Source organism: Danio aesculapii, chromosome 6 (assembly GCF_903798145.1).
Source record: "Danio aesculapii chromosome 6, fDanAes4.1, whole genome shotgun sequence".
In the NCBI taxonomy this organism is placed as follows: Eukaryota; Metazoa; Chordata; class Actinopteri; order Cypriniformes; family Danionidae; genus Danio; species Danio aesculapii.
The window spans coordinates 4,088,039-4,107,298 of NC_079440.1; the positions used below are offsets into that span (position 1 = coordinate 4,088,039).

The window sequence follows — 19,260 nt, forward strand, 5'->3', positions numbered from 1 at the left end:
CAATAATAATACTGAATTAAAATGCGGTCTTCTTGGTGTTTTTAATTTTTTATTTTTATTTTAGTAATTATTATTTTTAGGGTTTTTTTCACCTTTATTATGATAGGACAGTAGAGATTTCAGACAGGAAAGCATTGGTAGCAGAGAGAGGGGAAGGATCGGCAAAGGACCTCGAGCCGGGAATCGAACTCGGGGCGCCGTGAGCACGTCGATGCCATATGTCGGCGAACAATACCACTAGGCTATAGGCTATTTAATATATTAAATAGATATAAATGTTTTATGTTCATAAATGAAATACCTATATAGAAAGAGATATCAGAGAACTGAGCAGTAGAATGTGAATTATATGAATGTATTTGTGAATCAGCTGTCCACTGTAAACAACCACAGTAAAACACCATTAGATTTATTCTTCAGGACACAAAAAAAATAAATAAATAAATAAATTTGACCAAAAAAAATGTTCAGCACCCGTGTAAACATCTGAAATCTTTATTTGACAAATGCTGACAAGTCCATACCAACTTCATCTGCAGTAAAGATAGCAACACAAAGCAATAGACTCCGTTTAAAGTCCTATTTTCTTGGTTCAAGTGGAAATCCGGATGATCTATACATTATTTTAGATGTCAGATGTCTCACCTTGAATGCAGACAACAGAAAACAGTTACAGTTTCTGGGTGAGTTCTCTATTGGGATTTCTGTGTAGGCGGAGGTAACGATACACTGTGTGGAGTAAAACCGGACACCATGTGACATCATGTGAAAAGGGTCTATTATTCAATAATTTCATATATAATATAAATAATTCTCTTTATAATTACTTTTTTACATTACAGTGAGGGGTAGGGGTCAACGTTAATAAAATACAAATTATTTGGTAATTTAATTGTTTTAGTATGCCCAAATTTTAGCATGTAAAATGTTTCAGCATACCAAAAAGGTTTTAGTATTGTTTATGTATATGTAAGTGAGACAAGTGTGGTGCTAATCGACAAGAGAAGGCACCAATAACGGTCTATAGACCATACTAATCAAGCAATACAACTGTTTATTGCTGGTTCACACAGCTGATATCAATTATCACAATAATATTCAATAATCATGAATCATACTCATGAACATCATTAATCAAAATACGACAAAATTGCATTAAAGGCTTATAAAGCGAAATAAAGATATTATATAAATAAAAGACAGATAATGAAACCCAAAGCAATTTGTTATAAGTATATACAACCTCAGAGACGTGCAATCATTTTCCTCTTCAAAGACTGGGGAGCCCGTTGCAGTCACACTGGAAAACCAACACGTATGTCCGAGAATGCCGGGCGATGTGCACTTATCCCATGGCTGAGCTTCCAATGTCCAAACCCTCATCTTTATAGTCAAAATTTGGGTGCTGGCTAAAGGTCGGCCTATTAGGTAAGAGTGAAGTGTGAGTTGATCAGGCCCACCTTCTCTTTCAGCTAGGTGCACGTTATTTCTGATTGCAAAGCACAAATTTGAGGATTGTAGTGTCAGCATGATTATCTAAAGTCAGTATTCTACCTCCTGAAATTTGGGGAAAGTTAATCTTAAGGTTGACCCTTCTCTGGTCATTTGGTCATGCTCGAGGGTCAATATTTTACCTCCTGATATTTGGAGAAAGGTTTAAAGTTATCCTTAAGGTCATGAGACCCTTCTCTGTTCGTTTGGTTGTTTGTTGAGCGCAACAGGAGAAAAACCAAAAAATAACCCATTTGTTACATTAATAAATAATATTATTAATATTAATATTGAATAATTATAATTGCTGTTTTTAAATTACTGTGAGGGTTAGGTTTAAGGTTGGGGTAGGGGTAGACTTTAATAAAATACAATCAATAGGTAATTTAATCAATAACATAAATAATTCCCATTATAACTACTCTATTTAATAAAATACAATCATTAGGTAATTTAATTAATAATATAAATCATTCTTGTTAACTTCCGACTGCAGCTGTATCCCTTCTAGCAACAGCCCTGCACTATGGCATAGCTAAATGAGAAGTGAAAAACACTAATCGGTGTCATGCATGTGTTTGCAGTCTCTCAGCACAAGCTCTTTAATGAACACCTGGTGTCGGCCAGTGGAAACCCCGCCTTAGTGATGCGCAGGAAGAAACACACAGAGAAGGAAGTGCATGCAGATTTGATCAGCGTTCTGTCCATCAGACTGAGAGAGGGATACAGCATACGAGAGCTCAACATCACCAAAGGTATATTTACGTCACATTGTTTGCTATTGAGTTCAAGTCAAGCTTTATTGTCATGTGTGGACCAATTATGGTGTTTTGCATGAACATGGTGCTACTTATTAATTAAAATTAATATAAACATACGGTAACAGAACGCAGCTAAGAAAGGAAGCAATTAGCCTCAACAAGCCATGGTTATACACTGCAAAAAAGGCTTTTCGTAGATTTTCGTCTTGTTTCTAGTCCAAATATCTAAAGATTCTTAAATCAAGAAGCATTTTCTAGTCAAGCAAAGAATATCATCTTGTTTTTAGAAATAATATCCCAAAATTAAGTGAGTTTTTTTCCTAAAACAAGCAAAATAATTTGCCAATGGCTAAAGCAAGCAATTCCTTCTATCATGGGGGAGAGTGAGGTGGCTCAGTGGTTAGCACTGTTGCCTCACAGCAAAAAGGTCGCTGGTTTGAGTCCCGGCTGGGTCAGTTGGCATTTCTGTGTGGAGTTTGCATGTTCTCCCCGTGTTGATGTGGGTTCCCCCCACAGTCCAAACACATGCAGTATAAGTGAATTGGGTAAACAAAAATAGGCCGTAATGTATGAGTATGGGTGTTTCCCTGTACTGGGTTGCGGTTAGAAGGGAATCCGCTGCGTATGCTGAAATAGTTGATGGTTCATTCTGCTGTGACATCCCCTGACAAAGGTGAAGAAAAGCCAAAGGAAAATGAATGGGAGAAGTTGCTAAAAAATTAGATGGTATAAGATAAGATAAAGATAAGATTTTGCAACACAGGCTAGCAAGTTAAAGTATATAAATAAAAGTACCTCACGTATCCAGTGCTAGTTTCATCTTCTTTGTGTTCCATCTTGTAAACTTGGGGAAAAAAATGTGTTTTTTTATTTAACGACACTGACTGCGATTGCTAAATTCCCTGTGTGATTAGATTGATTACATGAGCTGGATTCACTGGTCAGATGTGCTAGAAATGAAGGCAAAAAGAAAAGCACAAACTAAAAATAAAGAAATTATCATTTGCTGATGTGGACACAAATACAGTTATCATTATCATCATCCTTCATATGAGTGACTCTTTAGGGGCGTACTCACACTATGTACATTTGCCTTGAACCGGGCCGAAGCACGCTTGTCCCTCCTCCCATCTCCCCAGACGGCCCGCACTCACATTGCATTCAGGCCTGAGCATGTTTACGTCATCGTTGATGCGCTGTTCAGTTTAAGAGGCGCTCTCGCTCAGCACAGTGGAGATTTCTTTAGTTATATCGTTTGAGTCGTTTGATATGCAGTAACACGCAGTCAAATATTTCGCCGAACAGATCAGCCACGGTCATAAACAATTATAAAGTCCTCGTGCTGCAGGAATTAGGAGGATTGCTGAAGGCGCAGCTGTCGTGCAGTGAGGGGTAGAATGATCAATAAATCCATATCAAACAGTCCCTTAAAAGTCACGTCTCGCTTTCAGTTTCGCCTGAGCCCAAATGAACTGCGCTCTGCACACCTCTACCAACCGGGCCCTAATACGCCCTAAATTTGTTGTTATATTTAAATACAGATTATCAAATTTATCAAATGCCTGAAAATCATCTTTTTTTGTTGATCAGGAGGAAGTCAGCTGGAGGTGAAGCTAGTTCTCCTCTGGAAGCATAATATGCGCATTGAATACCTTGCTATGGCGTCGTGGCCCCTCGAGCCAACCAAACGCACAACATGGGTGGAGGTAACAATGGAGGGCAGCTACGACATTCTGCACGACATCAGCTGCACCATGAGGAAACCAATCACCAGCCCCTACCGGACGTCTGTGATCCGCCGCTTCTGGAACACTCTGCAGAGGTCAGATACAAACACCGGCTGCAGGATATTTTGAAGATTACCCGTGCTTTGTTGTCTGGTTTAGTTGACAGTCATGAAAAAACGCTATTTCTTGTTTTTGTCCTCAACAGTATAAATCAGACCGATCAGATGTTGGTTCATCTGCAGTCCTTTAATTCCATATCAGAGCATTACACCATCCCTGAAAGCACGAAAAACGGGATTCCTCTATTTTACATCCCACCTGGATCCACCACACCGGTGAGTGTTCACGAATGTTTTTCCTGAAGGAAACTACAGGTTTTTATTTGCGATGGCCCGTGACCCACAAGTTCTCAAAAATTGATGGCCTCGTCCCGGAAGTGTAAAAAAGGATGGTTTAATTACAAGGATAACGTAACACAGTCCAGTGAAGATAAATGTACAGTGACCTATTTCCCAAAAAGGTATGTACAACAAAAAAAAACAAAGTAACAACTCAAATAAATAAAACAAAATATATATATATACAACACAAAACAATATATCTACAATATATTGGAGAGAAACTTATCTACGTCACACAGACACTAGATAACAGGGGGAGGGGGGGGATGGGTTGCTTACGGTTCTGCCACAACACGCTCGCTAGCCAGGTAAACTGACCCCGTTTCTGAGTCTACCATCTCCTGTTAAAGGCTAGACTCCGCCCCCTTTTTTAGAGCATACCATAAACGGGTAATTTTAGGTAAATGTCTACATTACCGCATTAAACATTTTAATGTGGCTTTCATAAATATAAAGCACACAGTTACTTATAAGATCTGGCATCCAAACATAAATAAACAACAGAGGTTTAATGCCAAAAATCACTCCTTTACAACGCTGGCTGTACCCTAAAAAAAACAACCAATTGGTACGGTTGGCGCTTCAGTGCTTAGTGCTGCCAAATTAGTGACAGCGGCCACATTCAAAAGATACATTTCATTTTGAATATTCACAAGCACTTCGGCCTTTGGATAGTTTTTAACATCCCCATGAATGCAGCGTAAATCGGTGGAATTTGCGTAGTCAATATTGTTTAGCATGTTTGCATTTCAGTGATCAAAAGCAACAGTAAGGAAGCTTTTAATGTAAAAAAAAAGATTTATATTTGAAATAAATGCTGTTATCTTAATAATAATAATAATAATAATAATAATAATAATAATAATAATAAACATTTTTGTTTATGATGCGCTTTTCTTAAACTCAAAGCACTACAAGATATACAATAACAAATAAAAATGGAGAGAATTACAAGCTTGCATAAAATCCCAGTAAAGCCCTGCTCACACTGAGAGATTTCACCAACGATTTTGTCATCTGCGACAAATTTGACAAATCCTAAAAGATTCCTGAAATCCTCGGCTATAATCTGTCATCTTTGATCGTTGGTTTGACATGTTCACAGACAGCCGCTTAATGCCCGTTGTGATCAGATTTTCTGTTCTGGCAGTGTCAGAAGATTTCAGACACTTTCCTGCAGTGTGACAACAGCTGTGATGAGCGTCAATCCAAGAACCAATTGGAGCGCCGAATCTGATGATGCAATCTGTGCTAAAATTCAAATCACCGTGGGGAGATGTCAAAACTGGTTTTATTATTGAGACACTCTGTGTGCAAAATGACCGCTACAGATTGTTTACGTTTACTGTGAGGAATCATTTCAGAACGCGGGATAGTGAAAGTGTCACGGGTAGATGACGTCAAACTCCGGGGGAGTTTTCTTCTGAGTTTGGTGCGTCTTCATTGTCGTTCAGTCTGACATTATGACAGCTGAGATCTTACAGTTTGACATGGGAGCCATGTTCATGGTGTCTGACATGCTACAATTGTTCAGGATTATAAAAATTGCACAGTGTGAGCCCTGCCTTACGAAGCCAAAAGTCACACCACAATAATAAAACAAAAAAGAACCATAAATAAGCTTTCAGATAAAAAAAAAGTGTTCTGGAAAATAATGCATTGCAATTTATTTTTAATCAGAAGTGTTTCTTGAGCTCAAATTATTATATTAGAGTAATTTCTGAAGGATCCTGTGGTACTGTAATAATGTAATAATGTTAAAATAATACAAGATGAATAATACATGATGAAGAAGTGGTGAAGTGGTGAAGATACAAGATGTGCAGCACCTGAAACTACGAATACTGGAAGCCTGTGCTGGCATTTCTCCTGCAGTGTTGCTATCAGTGTGTGAAGAGTGGGAGAAGTGGGTTGCATTGACAATCCAACACAATGGACAGCACATTGAACACATTTTATATGGTCAGAAACTTGTAAACAACTCATGAAAGAATAAAGTTATGTTAAAGACAAGCACACGATTGTTTTTCTTGTGAAATTCCCAATAAGTTTGATGTGTCAAATGACCCCCTTCTTATTGAAAAAAACAAAAGTTGGATCCAAGATGGCCGACTTTAAAATGGCCACCATGGTCACCACCCATCTTGAAAAGTTTGCCCCCTCACATATACTAAGGTGCCACAAACAGGACGTTAATATCACCAACCATTCCCATTTTATTAAGGTGTATCCATACAAATGGCTCACCCTGTACAGTGATATTGATATGATTCTGCTTTCCCTCAGGTCCTCTCCCAGCACAGTGGCTCCAAAGACTCCAGCCAATCACAGTTTGCCTCCTACTGGAAGCCTGTCCTGTCCATGGATGCCAACTTCTGGCAGCGCTGGCTGCACATGCACCGCATCGCCATCATTCTGGAGCATGACATGTGAGTGAACACAGCCTGGATTGGTGGTGTATTTTGGGAAAATTAACTTGAGTTACCATGAAAAGACAAACACCTTACAAACTTTACTATTATTATAAATTAGTATTAAAATGAAAAAATGATTACAAAGGATTTTGGTTTCGGTTTTTGATCGCACATCAAAAATCTTCGAAATTTCACTGCATTTTGTCCTATTAGGCCTCTAGAATGAGGCATAAAACACATACGTGAAGGACAACAAGGTAAATAATAAATCATCTTCTAAAAGTCAGGGGTTTTAGGATGTTCCAGATTAAGCCAGATTTTTTGTATTATACGCTAGTGTAATGTAATTAATGTACATCTGAGTAAAAGTACTGTAATGTGCGTTTATATATAAAACGCATTTGCAAACATACCAAGAACTATATTTATCCAGAGTGAGCACTGGACCCCTCACACCCAGCACACTGCCTCTGAACTTTTACTTTCTGGTTGACGCTACAGATCACTGAACACCAGAACATCCCAACACAGAAACGGTTTCTTCCCTCAGGCAATCCATCTCATGAACACTTGATGATGTAATTGTGAAACAAACATCACTACTTGCTATACACTTTTATACACGTAAACAGTTATTTAACAACATACTTTACATGCCAATTTGGACAACTGCACATATAACGTTGTATATAGTAATAAACATGTACATTAGGGTTGGGCGATGTCGGCCAATTTGGCATCGGACGATGTCTAATATGAAACTTTTTGAAATTGCGATGGACGATGGCATGATCATCGTAGGCTGCGGTGAATTAGTTCTGAATGAACAGTTACCACCTGTCAATCACTTTTTCCACAGGAATTATCTGAAAAGGCAGAGTTATCTGTGTTGTTATAATGGCGAACAAACTTGGTTGGTAAAAAGGTGCACAACCAACAGGAATCAACCCACAATATCTGAGGTTTTCGCTAAAATGACTAAGTACAAGTGTGAAAGCGAAAGATTGAAGCAGTGTACTGATGCTGTGACACGTTACCTGATAGATTCAAAAGACCCAAGAGTCGTTAGATAGAGACAAGACGTTTAACAACACCATCCAGTGGTACATCCTGGATAAACTGTCTGACGTGCACTGCTCAAAGCTGACTGCCTGGACCTCAGATACATGCGTACGTGCGTGTGTTTACGTGTTGTGTGTTTTCAGCGGTATAGTGTGGAAGGAGGGCTTTTCAGAAATGCTAGTGTGGACGTGGATCATTTTCGTTCTAAAATGCCATTTTAAAACTAGGACGTATTAGTGTAAACGGGACCTGAGTGTGTTTTTCGCAAGCGGGTTGCTGCTGTGACCGGGCAGGGCGAAGGATTGCGATGCCGGCTCAGCATTGTGATGTCTATTGGCCATCGGTGATGGACGATAGCATCGTCTATCGACCCAACCCTACTGTATATACACTTGTCAATTTGTATATTTGCATTCACCACTTACTTTTATTTTAAATATATTTATTATCTGTTTTTTTTTTCTATCTCTGTAATTCTGTTGGATTGTAGAAGCTCTGTCACCAAAACAAATTCCTAGTATGTGTGAACATACCTGGCAATAAAGCTCTTTCTGATTCTGATGTGTTTTATGAATGCACATGATTGAGACAAATTAGGAAAGGAGGGCATAAACAATGAAGTGCAACACAGCCTTGTTTCTTCATGTATTGTAAAAAGCCAGTATTAATTGAATCCTGCTGACTGTGACTTGTTTTTCTGCTTTCTGCCTCTCTGTTCAGGCCGGTCCCGAAGCATGTGCACAATGCAGGCAGTAACGGTCGATTCAGTACCGTCCAGTGCCGGATCTCTCACTCTGCACTCACATCACTGCTCAAAGACTGGAGCAGTTTCGTCCTGGTGGAGGGATATTCGTATGTTAAACTCATCTACAGGTGTGTGTATGCTGCTTGAGGATGATTATAATTTATTTTCAGTTACATTTCAGAAAAACAGGTTGTTTGTTTTAGAGCCCATTAACTTCATGGAGTAAAACTATAAATAGATTGTTTCAAAAATCATTAAGATTGTTGAATAACAAAGATGTGTGCAACATTGACAAATATATATAGTTTTATAGTGACATATATTTACCAGCAGGCCTAAACCAGCAAAATTTTGGTTAAATTTTTTTGTATACAAACCAATTCTCAAAAATACTGAGATAATATATATATTTTAGGGTTGTCACGATACTGGAATTTGGTACCGATCAGTACTGAAATTTCCATTTCCCGCTAATATTTGAGCGTGTTCTTAAACAGCGCTGATTTGCCATTGTGTTCACATGCTCAACAGAAATGACTGTGATTGGCCAAGAAGGTCATCAGTTTACTCAACTCACCGCTGTTTACTGAGTGCAACCACAGATACAGGGACACTGGAGCGTTTTAAAACCACGATTCAGCAGCGGATCGCTCATACGTCAGCATATAGACAAACCAGCTGATCGACGTGACTTTGAAACACTCCCGTGTCCCTGTATCTGTGTGATACTCAGTATTTCAGTCATTTCTGTTGAGCATGTGAACACAATGGCAAATTAGTGCTGTTTAAGAACGTGCTCAAGGGCGCTCAAATGTTAGCGGGGATTGGACATTTTTAAGATTTTAGTATTAGTTGGTATCGAATTCTAGTATTGTGACAACCCTAATATATATATATATATATATATATATATATATATATATATATATATATATATATATATATATATATTTATTATCTCAGTATTTGTGTACATTGGTTTGTGTACAAGAAAATTAAACCAAAATTGTGATGGTTTAGGCCTGCTGAAATATATATGTCACTAAAACCCCTAGTAGGTGGTTGTCTTACAGTAGACCCTGACTTCCAGAATCATTCACTGAATCACTCATTCAAATGATTCATTTAAACAGCTGATTCATTTAGAAAAATCATTTGACTGTCTTATGTAATGTTATATATATGTAATGTTATAAAAATATATGTTTTGTTATATATGTATATGTGTATGCTCACAATTCTGTTCATGGTTTTCTATTCTATTTATACTTTGCATGGTCTTCTGTATCACAACATAATTAAAAAAATATAGTGTCCCTATATTTGTATTATAAAACCTGCCTATTTTTTAAAAAGAATCTAATTTGTTGGTCATCTGAGGTTTTATTTTCCAAATTTTAAGACCTTCCAAAGATAAGTTGGAATACAATGTCCTCATATGGAAAATTTAATTGGGTGTCCTAACTTTTTTCACATAACTGTATGTACAGTCTTGGTGGGATCAGGTTTTAGTTTTAGTTATCTATAAAGAAGGTGACGGGCACAAGTAGTTTGCCAGATTCACAGATAAGTGTAGCAGTGCTTGAACATGCGTTTTCCCTACAGTGCCTCTGAGCTGCCGCCGGTCTCCTTCTATCTGGTGCGTCTGATCTCTAAAACTCCCTGTATGGTGCTGCGATTGGGCTTCCCCATAGGGACTCTGGCTCACACCAGGAACAAGGTGAGGCTGTGTTTTTGACATTTAATAATACAAATGTATTTCAGAGCTTCATTGTGGGCTGTGAAATAATGAAGGGTACTGTGTATTGTGATAGCATGACAAATAAGCAATATTCAGTATCAGGGGCTGCATGATACTGGGAAAATATACGGTATGCAATGTTGTTGTTGTTGTGTATTGTGATAATGATATTACAACTAAGATAAAACAATTCCCTAGAAAATGCTATTTTTATCAACTATGTTTTTAATCAAATATTTATGTAATGATATTAAAATAAATGGCTAAAAGATATTTTTCAGATCTAATTAATTCTAATTCAGACTAAAAAACTGTGCCGAGGTGCAAACATTTAGTCTTTAAAACACTATGAATGAGTGAATCCCTCAGCAGATATTCTGACTCTGATTGGCTGTTGCTTCTGTGGCTGTGGCTATTACTTCTCTCGTCCATGGGGCCACTCCAGCCAATAGCAGAACAGCAACTACTGGGGAGGCAGGGCTACAGATAAAAAGGCCCCATCTGATTGGTCAAATTTAGAAACAGTATTTTAACATTCATACTAAAATCATAACAGATTTTTGGACAAGAAAACCAGCATGTCCACTGAGCTTGTTTTCAGAGATGCTCCTTGAAATGCTGCTTGGAAAGGGCTAATTTATTGCAAAGCCATTTGATATCGCGATATTCACTTTTGCGATAGTTGATTATTTTGATAAATTGCGTGGCTCTAAATTCTTATAAGAGAATGAGTGTTTGTGTTCCTTGTTTGTAGATTGTGGATGAACTTCGAGAGCAGATCCTCCGGCTGCGGTTTCCTCATCGGGTTCAGAATAAAGAGGCGACGCCGAAGACCAAACGGAAGATTCTGGGTCATTCATCACCCTCTAAATCCCCACCTTTGCCTGCTCCAAAACCAGCACTGTCTGACCGACCGTGTGTGGTGGTGCTCAACAAACCTCTGGAAAAACTTCTCATCAGGTCAGTCACGTGCATGTTATTTTGCTCACCCCATTGGCAAATTATTTTGCTTGGTTTAAAGAAAAACTCACTTAATTTTGACTTATTATTTCTGAAACAAGACAATATGTTTTGCTCATCTAGAAAATGCTTCTTAATTTTAAGAATTTTTAGATATTTGGACAAGAAACCAGACAAAAACTCTATTTAAGAAAACAATTTTTTACAGCGTATTTAAAAAGACAATATTTAGACTTAAACAGGTCTATATAATGGAAAAAATGACTGCATGTCTACAAATGAAGACTGATATTTTTCTGAAGAGGTGGAAAAGTATTACAACATATTTAGAAGTTGCTTAACCTATTGTCACCGTAATTTGATGTAACTACAATGCAACACAATGTAACTTGATGTACAAGTGTATCCCCCGTAAAGTAATTATTTATTTATTTATTCTTTATTTATTTATTTATTTTTTTACTATTTAAATTTTTTATTTGTTATTATTATTTTATTTTTTTTATTATAATTTCATTATTTTTATTTTTTTATGTTTTTTTTTGTATCACCTCATGTGTAAGTGGTTAAATTGTTGGGGAAGGGGATGTTCTGTAAAAAAATATATTGAAAAAATATTAAATTAAATATTAAATAAAAACTTTTTTATTAACTAAAAAATAGAAACTTAAATAAAAAGTAAAAAAATAAAATAAAAAGACAACATTTATAATGAATAGTTTATCATTTATTTGTAATATTTAATTTATGGACCCTTTTCACATTCTGGGTTTCTCAGTAGCAGAAGTCATCATAGGTGGGAAACTAAAACCTAGTTCACACTACAGGATTTTAAGCCTGATTTGAGCCCGATTTGGAAGATAACGAGCTCGCCGGCAGATCGGGCTGTGATCGGGAAGAAATCTGCGGGTGCATGGCGCTCGCCAGTCTTTATGTGTGAACTACTGAACAACGCATCAATGAGGCTCGCTGAAGCATCGCCGACACCTCGCAGACGGAAACCTAATATCTAGCATGCTGAATATTCCAGAGCAGTCTGCCGACTTGACCCACGTGCGGTCAGATGTAGTGACGAGCTGCAGCTAATGAGAGAGCATATTGAGCTGAATGCCTGTGTGCTCAGGAGCTCAACAGAAGCGTCTGTGATTGGCCAGAATGGGCATCGATGCACTCTCTTCATTCTGCATTAACACGGACACGAGAGTAGGCTATATTAACAGTGAAACTAGCATTCTGTAACTATTAGAATTACCATACTGCTCATTCTGACTGTTCTCATATGATAAAGCCATATTGTCACGTCATATTTACATTCAAAGCTATTATTAAATATTAAAATTAATCTCTGAATGTCTGTCATCATATTTGATGACACCATTACCCTGAAAAATATGATTTTTTTTTGGTAATACAGCCTATAAATATGTAGTTAACATACTAATTTCAGAGTTATTAAATTACAAAAATTAAAAACTCTCTGTGTATTAATCCACTCGAACCTTGCAGATGATTGATTGATCCGCTGAAGCATCAGCTGATTGACGATGTTTTTAAATGCTTTCTTGAAAGCTTGAAACGCTGTCAGTGATGTCATCAGCACACAAGTGTTCAGCTTTTTCTGACGACTCCTCCCTCAACATTTCATTGGCTGTGGTTTGGTAGCTGGACTGAGCTGTTGGGGAACTAGTTGTTGTCAGATCTTGTAGTGTGTCACCCCCCGCTTGTGGATCATTTACGTGTAGTGTGAACACCACAGCCATTAAAAGACTCAAAATCAAGTCATGTAGTGTGAACAGCACAGCGATCTGCTGATGTTTAAAATCCTGTAGTGTGAACTAGGCTTTAGAGTGCAGTGAATGGGAGAGTACAACAAATAATGTTTTTACGATCTTATTTGCTGAAATAATAAAAGAAAAAGTCCACAATGGTGTTATCAGGACTTTCAGAAAAAGAAAATAAAATGAGTGTGAGACTGGTAGCAGCAGCCAGAAGAGAAAACAACGTCAAATTTACTGTCCTGCCCCCATAGATGCTGCATTACAAACACCTTGCATAAGCAGTAATTAGTTTTTGTAATTTGATGCATATAATATATTAATAATAATATATATTATAACTATTATATAATACACACATAAATACATACACATGTTTTAAAAAAAAAAATCAATATATTGAAAACTTTCAAGGATTTCAGTTGCTGATGACCATTACCGCGTCATAACAGTCTTGTGAAAAGGGTCCATTTTATAAAATTGTTTCTAATTAACCATTTTTGTAATATAGTTTTCGTTAATCAACCATAACAACACTCACTAATCTTCTATGAATTTCCTGTCACAGATATGAGAAGCTTCCGTCTGATTTCCGCACCCCTTTTATCCTGAACATGGAGCCATTTGCACAGCCATCCCTCATGGGTGTCCCTCTCAGTGTGGCCGCCAGCAGAACCGCTTCCTCCACCGTGGCGTCGCTCTCATCGATACTTCCTGCACCAGCGCTGGGTTGGGCCTTACAGAACGGTTCGGGAACCACCGTATCACTTCATGCTGGTTGCTCGTATCCTCTCCATGCTCTCTGAGTGAGTCTAAAACTGAAGAGCAAATCACCGCTGTTAAGGCCTCATTTACATTGCATGGTTTCAAATGACCCAGGTCTAAATTAGTATCATCATTATTATTATTATTATTATTATTATTATTATTATTATTATTATTATTAATATTATTATTATTATTATTATTATTATTATTATTATTATTACTATTATTATTATTATGTGGCGCAGTAGGTAGTGCTGTCGCCTCACAGCAAGAAGTTTGCTGGTTCGAGTCTCGGCTGGGTCAGTTGGCGCTTCTATGTGGAGTTTGCATGTTCTCCCTGCGATCGCGTAGGTTTCCTCCGGGTGCTCCGGTTTCCCCACAGTCCAAAGACATGCGGTACAGGTGAATTGGTTAGACTAAATTGTCCATAGTGTATGAGTGTGTATAGATGTTTCCCAGAGATGGGTTGCAGCTGGAAGGGTATCCGCTGCATGAAACGTGCCGGATAAGTTGGCGGTTCATTCCGCTGTGGTGACCCCGGATTAATATGAAAAGAAAATGAATTATTATTATTATTATTATTATTATTATTATTATTATTATTATTATTATTATTATTATTATTATTATTATTATTATTATTATTATTATTATTATTGTTATTATTGTTTCTTCCGATGTGTTTTAACAGTGTGTAAATAATATAAAATCATGTGAATGTGTTTGATGCTTTCAAAAAGAGTGCTTTCTTTGAGCAGGTCAAATTAAAGGTACAGTTCATATATCTGACTGCTTGTAATAAAGGACAAAATTGTATTACAGATAATATATAAATATTAATATATTTATAGATTTTAATAAAAAAAATTCTTGTGTTGTGAAGAAAAAAATCTAATTATGTATGGAAAGCATCGTCAATGCACCGAGATATCGCACTGAACCGTGAGACCAGTGTAGGTTCACACCCCTAAATTGTGTATAGTGTAAATCCAGTTATTCCATACAGGTTTTAAAAGTCCAAGCTTTTATACTTTTAGAAGAAGGTCCAAAATGTCAGATACGGTCACAAAATGTTAACTGGACTTCAAGACCTGCAATGTAATATGTCCTGAAACTGATGAGCTAATGGCCTGTGTTAAATCACTTTGGTTTACTGTTTTCTTCTGTTCTTGATGCCATTTTTTTACAGTATTCGTCTGTCTGAAGGCTTTCACTTTGCCTCCAGCGGGGAGGGAATCGTCAACATGGTGACAGAACTGCCAATGCAGGTGAATGCATAAACACTTTTTGCTAGTAGAATTTACAATTTAGTGTTGTTTTTTTTACCCGTGCATCTCTAACTTTGTCAAAACTGTGTGTGTAGAGTCTGCCAGCTGATTTGGATGGTGAAAAACACACCTGCATAGTCCAGTATATTTTATTTCCACCTCATTCCACTTCTACCAAGGACAGGTAACTCTTTAATCACACATGTGCCAACTACAACTCATTTTTTCTCCCTCTTTTTTTATTTATTTTTATATAGTGCGAGTATCGGAATTTATGATTCACATAGTATGATATAATGCCTTGGTGGAGGAAAAGCTGCTAAGTTTTATTCCTGAACTGAAGAAAAATGTGCAATTCAGAGCAGATGCTGATAGTTATATGGTCATAAAGAAAACTGCAATTCTGAACTGCAATTCTGGAAATTGTTTATAACATTTAATAGACATTTTATCAGAAAATGCATGTACATCTTCACTATGTCTTTAAAATATATTAAATTCTTAGCTCATATGATCAGAACTTAACTCAATTTTAAATGCAAAATGCACTGCAGTACAGCGTTTATTGACAGAAGAAAAAAATAAATGTTCCTCTGTAACCCGATGGCCATATTTAATGTTAACAAATTATGTTTGTAATGCTTGTGAAGCGTTTTTAGACTGGAACAACTTAGCTTTAGCGACGCAGTGGCGCAGTAGGCAGTGCTGTCGCCTCACAGCAAGAAGGTCACTGGCTCGAGCTTCGGCTGGGTCAGTTGGCATTTCTGTGTGGAGTTTGCATGTTCTCCCTGTGTTCGCGTGGGTTTCCTCCGGGTGCTCCGGTTTCCCCCATGAGTCCAAGGACATGCGGTCAGGTGAATTGGGAAGGCTAAATTGTCCGTAATGTATGAGTGTAAGTGAGTGTGTGTGGGTGTTTCCCACAGATGGGTTGTGGCTGGAAGGGCATCCGCTGCGTAAAACATATGCTGGATAAATTGGCGGTTCATTCCGCTGTGGCGACCCCGGATAAATAAAGGGACTAAGCCGAAAAGAAAATGAATGAATGAACTTTTTTGAACAGTTTTTTTTGAACAGTTTTTCCACAGATGATGATAATGACACTGAAGTAGAGGCTGTAGATGTGGACACAGAGCTGAGTTTGGTGACCGAGTGCTGGATTGAGCCTCAGAGTGGATCCGTTTGCAGCTCTCTGGACCTGCAGAGACACTTCCACAACCTCACGTATCAACAGATCCCTCAGGCTGTGAGTGGCACACACTTAATACACAAATACACTTCATTCAGCATGTACACATACAGTAGAAGACAGAATTATTAGCCCTCCTGAATTATTAGCCCCCCTGTTTAATTTATTCCCCAATTTCTGTTTAACGGAGAGAAGATTTCTTCAACACATTTCTAATCATAATAGTTTTAATAACTCATCTCTAATAACTGATATCTTTGCCATGATGACAGTAAATAATATTTGACTAGATGTTTTTCAAGACACTTCTATACAGCTTAAAGTGACATTTAAAGGCTTAACTAGGTTAATTAGGTTAAGTTAGGGTTATTAGGCAAGTTCTTGTATTACAGTGGTTTGTTTTGTAGACTATCGAAAACAAATATTGCTTAAGGGGGCTAATAATATTGACCTTAAAATTAAAACTGCTTTTATTCTAGCCGAAACTAAACAAATAAGACTTTCTCCAGAAGAAAAAATATTATTGGAAATACTGTGAAAAACTCCTGAATCTGTTAAACATCATTTGGGAAATTATTAGTCTAGTTTTTTCCCTGCTCGTTTTAGAGATGGAAACAGTCATTACTTTTTGTTGAGAAATTTTAATGAGATGGTTTTTTTTCCTCTATTCCAGGTTTTTCCACGTGATCTCTCATGCATGACGACAATGATCACCTTCGAATACCTCATTCAGCTGTGCCAGAATAAAGAGCAGGTGTGTCCGCTAAACAGCGTCAAAGATGCTCCAGGTACAAGTCTTCTCTGTCTTTTCTCTCCTTAAGCCTGGTTTATACTTCTGCTTCAAGTGAATCGCGTGACCTACGGCGTAAGCCTTGCACGTGGCCGTGCATTTATACTTCTGCACGCTGTTTCTGTTGCTCTGCAATACACTTCCAAAACGCTAGCTGGCAGTAGGTGTCTATGTTTCTCTGTGCCGAGTTCCTTTGCTGGTGTTTTGTTTTTTCTGAACGCTTCCTTAATGTACAAGTGGCTCAAATTCGCTCATTTTGAGGTGGGAACCGGCCAACATGCAACAACTTTAATCATAAGGCAAACACAAAACAGCAGTCTCCATCCGGAGCTCCTTCACAGGACTCCACACTTGTAAACACCTGCTGCATCACGCACGTGCGGCTCTCACCTCTGCCCACACTCGTCAGCGTTACCAAGCCAACCAATCATAGAGCTTGCGCTACGCGTACATGTTAAATTTTTTGAGAGGTCCGCGACGGCCACGGCGAGGGGCTATGCGTCCACGCGTGCGCTTGACGCAGAAGTATAAATCAGCCTTTACACATACATACAAACACACAAGGTCAATTCAAAATAGATTACACACACACACACGCACACACACACACACACACACACACACACACACACACACACACACACACACACACACACACGCACACACACACACACAGACAGTCTGGATGCTCAGTGTTGTCATTTCTTCTGTTACAGGTGAGATGCTCTTCTCCTCCACTGCTGCTGATGACTGCATACACACTGTGCCTTTACAGTTCGACCTGATGAAACTCCTGCCCAAGTGCCAGCAGATTGAGCTCTTCTTCTACACCCTTAGCCAAGGTACGACTATATTGCTTTTTTATTTTGGCAATGGTTTTCAGTTTCGGTCTTCGAGCCGCCCGCTCTGCACATTTTATGTGTCTCTTTTTGTTTGACATGCAAGGGTCAGTTTATGGATCTCTCTGTTAACTAGCTGATGATCTGAATCAGGTGTGTTAAGTAAGGAAGACATACAAAATGTGCAGGGCAGGGGAGCCCCTGAGACCGAAATTGAGAACCACTGCATTAAAGGAGCAATACATTTGTTTGGAAATAAATACGTTTTAGAGTTTTACCGTTTCTGAGTCCATTCAGCAGATCTGTGCCTAAAAGAAGAAAGCAATTTTAGTTTAGCTAAGCATAAATCATTGAATCGGATTAGACCGTTAGCAATTTTTTTTTTTTACTTTTTATTTAAGATTTTTTCAATATATTTTTTTACAGAGCATCCCTTTCCCAACAATTGAACCCCTTACACATGAGGTGATACATAAAAAAAATAAAATAAAAAAACAGTAATGAAATTAGAAATAAATAATTAAAATAGTAAAAAAAAAAAAAGAATAAATAAATAAAAGATATTGCCATCATAATTACTTTACGGGGGATACGCTTGTACATCAAGTTACAGTGACCATGGGTTAAGCAACTTCTAAATATGTCATAATACTTTTCCACCTCTTCAGAATGACCGTTAGCATTTTGGTCAAAATTTTTTTTAAGGGTTTCAATAATCTTCCCATTCAAAGCTTGATTTTTTTTGTTTTTAAGTTACATTGTGTATTAAGACTAATGGAAAATGAAAAGTTGATATAGCTAGGATATGGTTAAGAAATATACTCTCATTCTGGCGTAATAATCAAGGAACTTTGCTGTGATGTTACGCAGCACCTTCGAGTTTTACCATTTTTGAATCTCTGTCTAAAAAAAGCAATTTTAGTCTAGTTTAGCATTAATCATTGAATCAGATTAGACCGTTAGCATTTTGGTAAAAAAAAAAAGTTTATCTTTCTATTTAAAGCTTGATTTTTCTGAAGTTGCATCGTGTACTAAGACCGATGGAAATTGAAAAGTTGCTATTTTCTAGGTTGATATAGTTAGGAACTATACTCTCAATCTGGTGTAATAATCAAAGAACTTTGCTGTGATATTACGCAGTACCTGAAAATAATTAACTATTATGCCAGAAAGAGAGTGTAGTTCCTAGTCATATCAATAACCAAACAGCAACTTTTGATTTTCTCTCGGCGTTATCAAATAGTGTAATTAAAAACAGGAAAATTATCAAAACACTTAGTTTGACCATTTTTAAATCCATTGAGCAGATCTCTGTCTAAAAAGAACTATTTT

The 19,260-nt window shown here is 37.5% G+C and overlaps 1 protein-coding gene across 1 annotated transcript in view; it reads left to right on the forward strand.

Moving 5' to 3' along the window:
• szt2 (SZT2 subunit of KICSTOR complex) overlaps positions 1-19,260 on the forward strand; it is a 168,715-nt gene that overhangs the window by 14,607 nt on the left and 134,848 nt on the right. Inside the window, 14 exon segments of the mRNA XM_056459355.1 lie at positions 2,076-2,246; positions 3,843-4,074; positions 4,185-4,314; positions 6,667-6,809; positions 8,577-8,729; positions 10,207-10,321; positions 11,097-11,302; positions 13,646-13,781; positions 13,783-13,883; positions 15,035-15,113; positions 15,209-15,297; positions 16,188-16,356; positions 16,973-17,087; positions 17,806-17,931. Of these exon segments, the coding sequence (XP_056315330.1) occupies positions 2,076-2,246; positions 3,843-4,074; positions 4,185-4,314; positions 6,667-6,809; positions 8,577-8,729; positions 10,207-10,321; positions 11,097-11,302; positions 13,646-13,781; positions 13,783-13,883; positions 15,035-15,113; positions 15,209-15,297; positions 16,188-16,356; positions 16,973-17,087; positions 17,806-17,931 (1,965 nt within the window).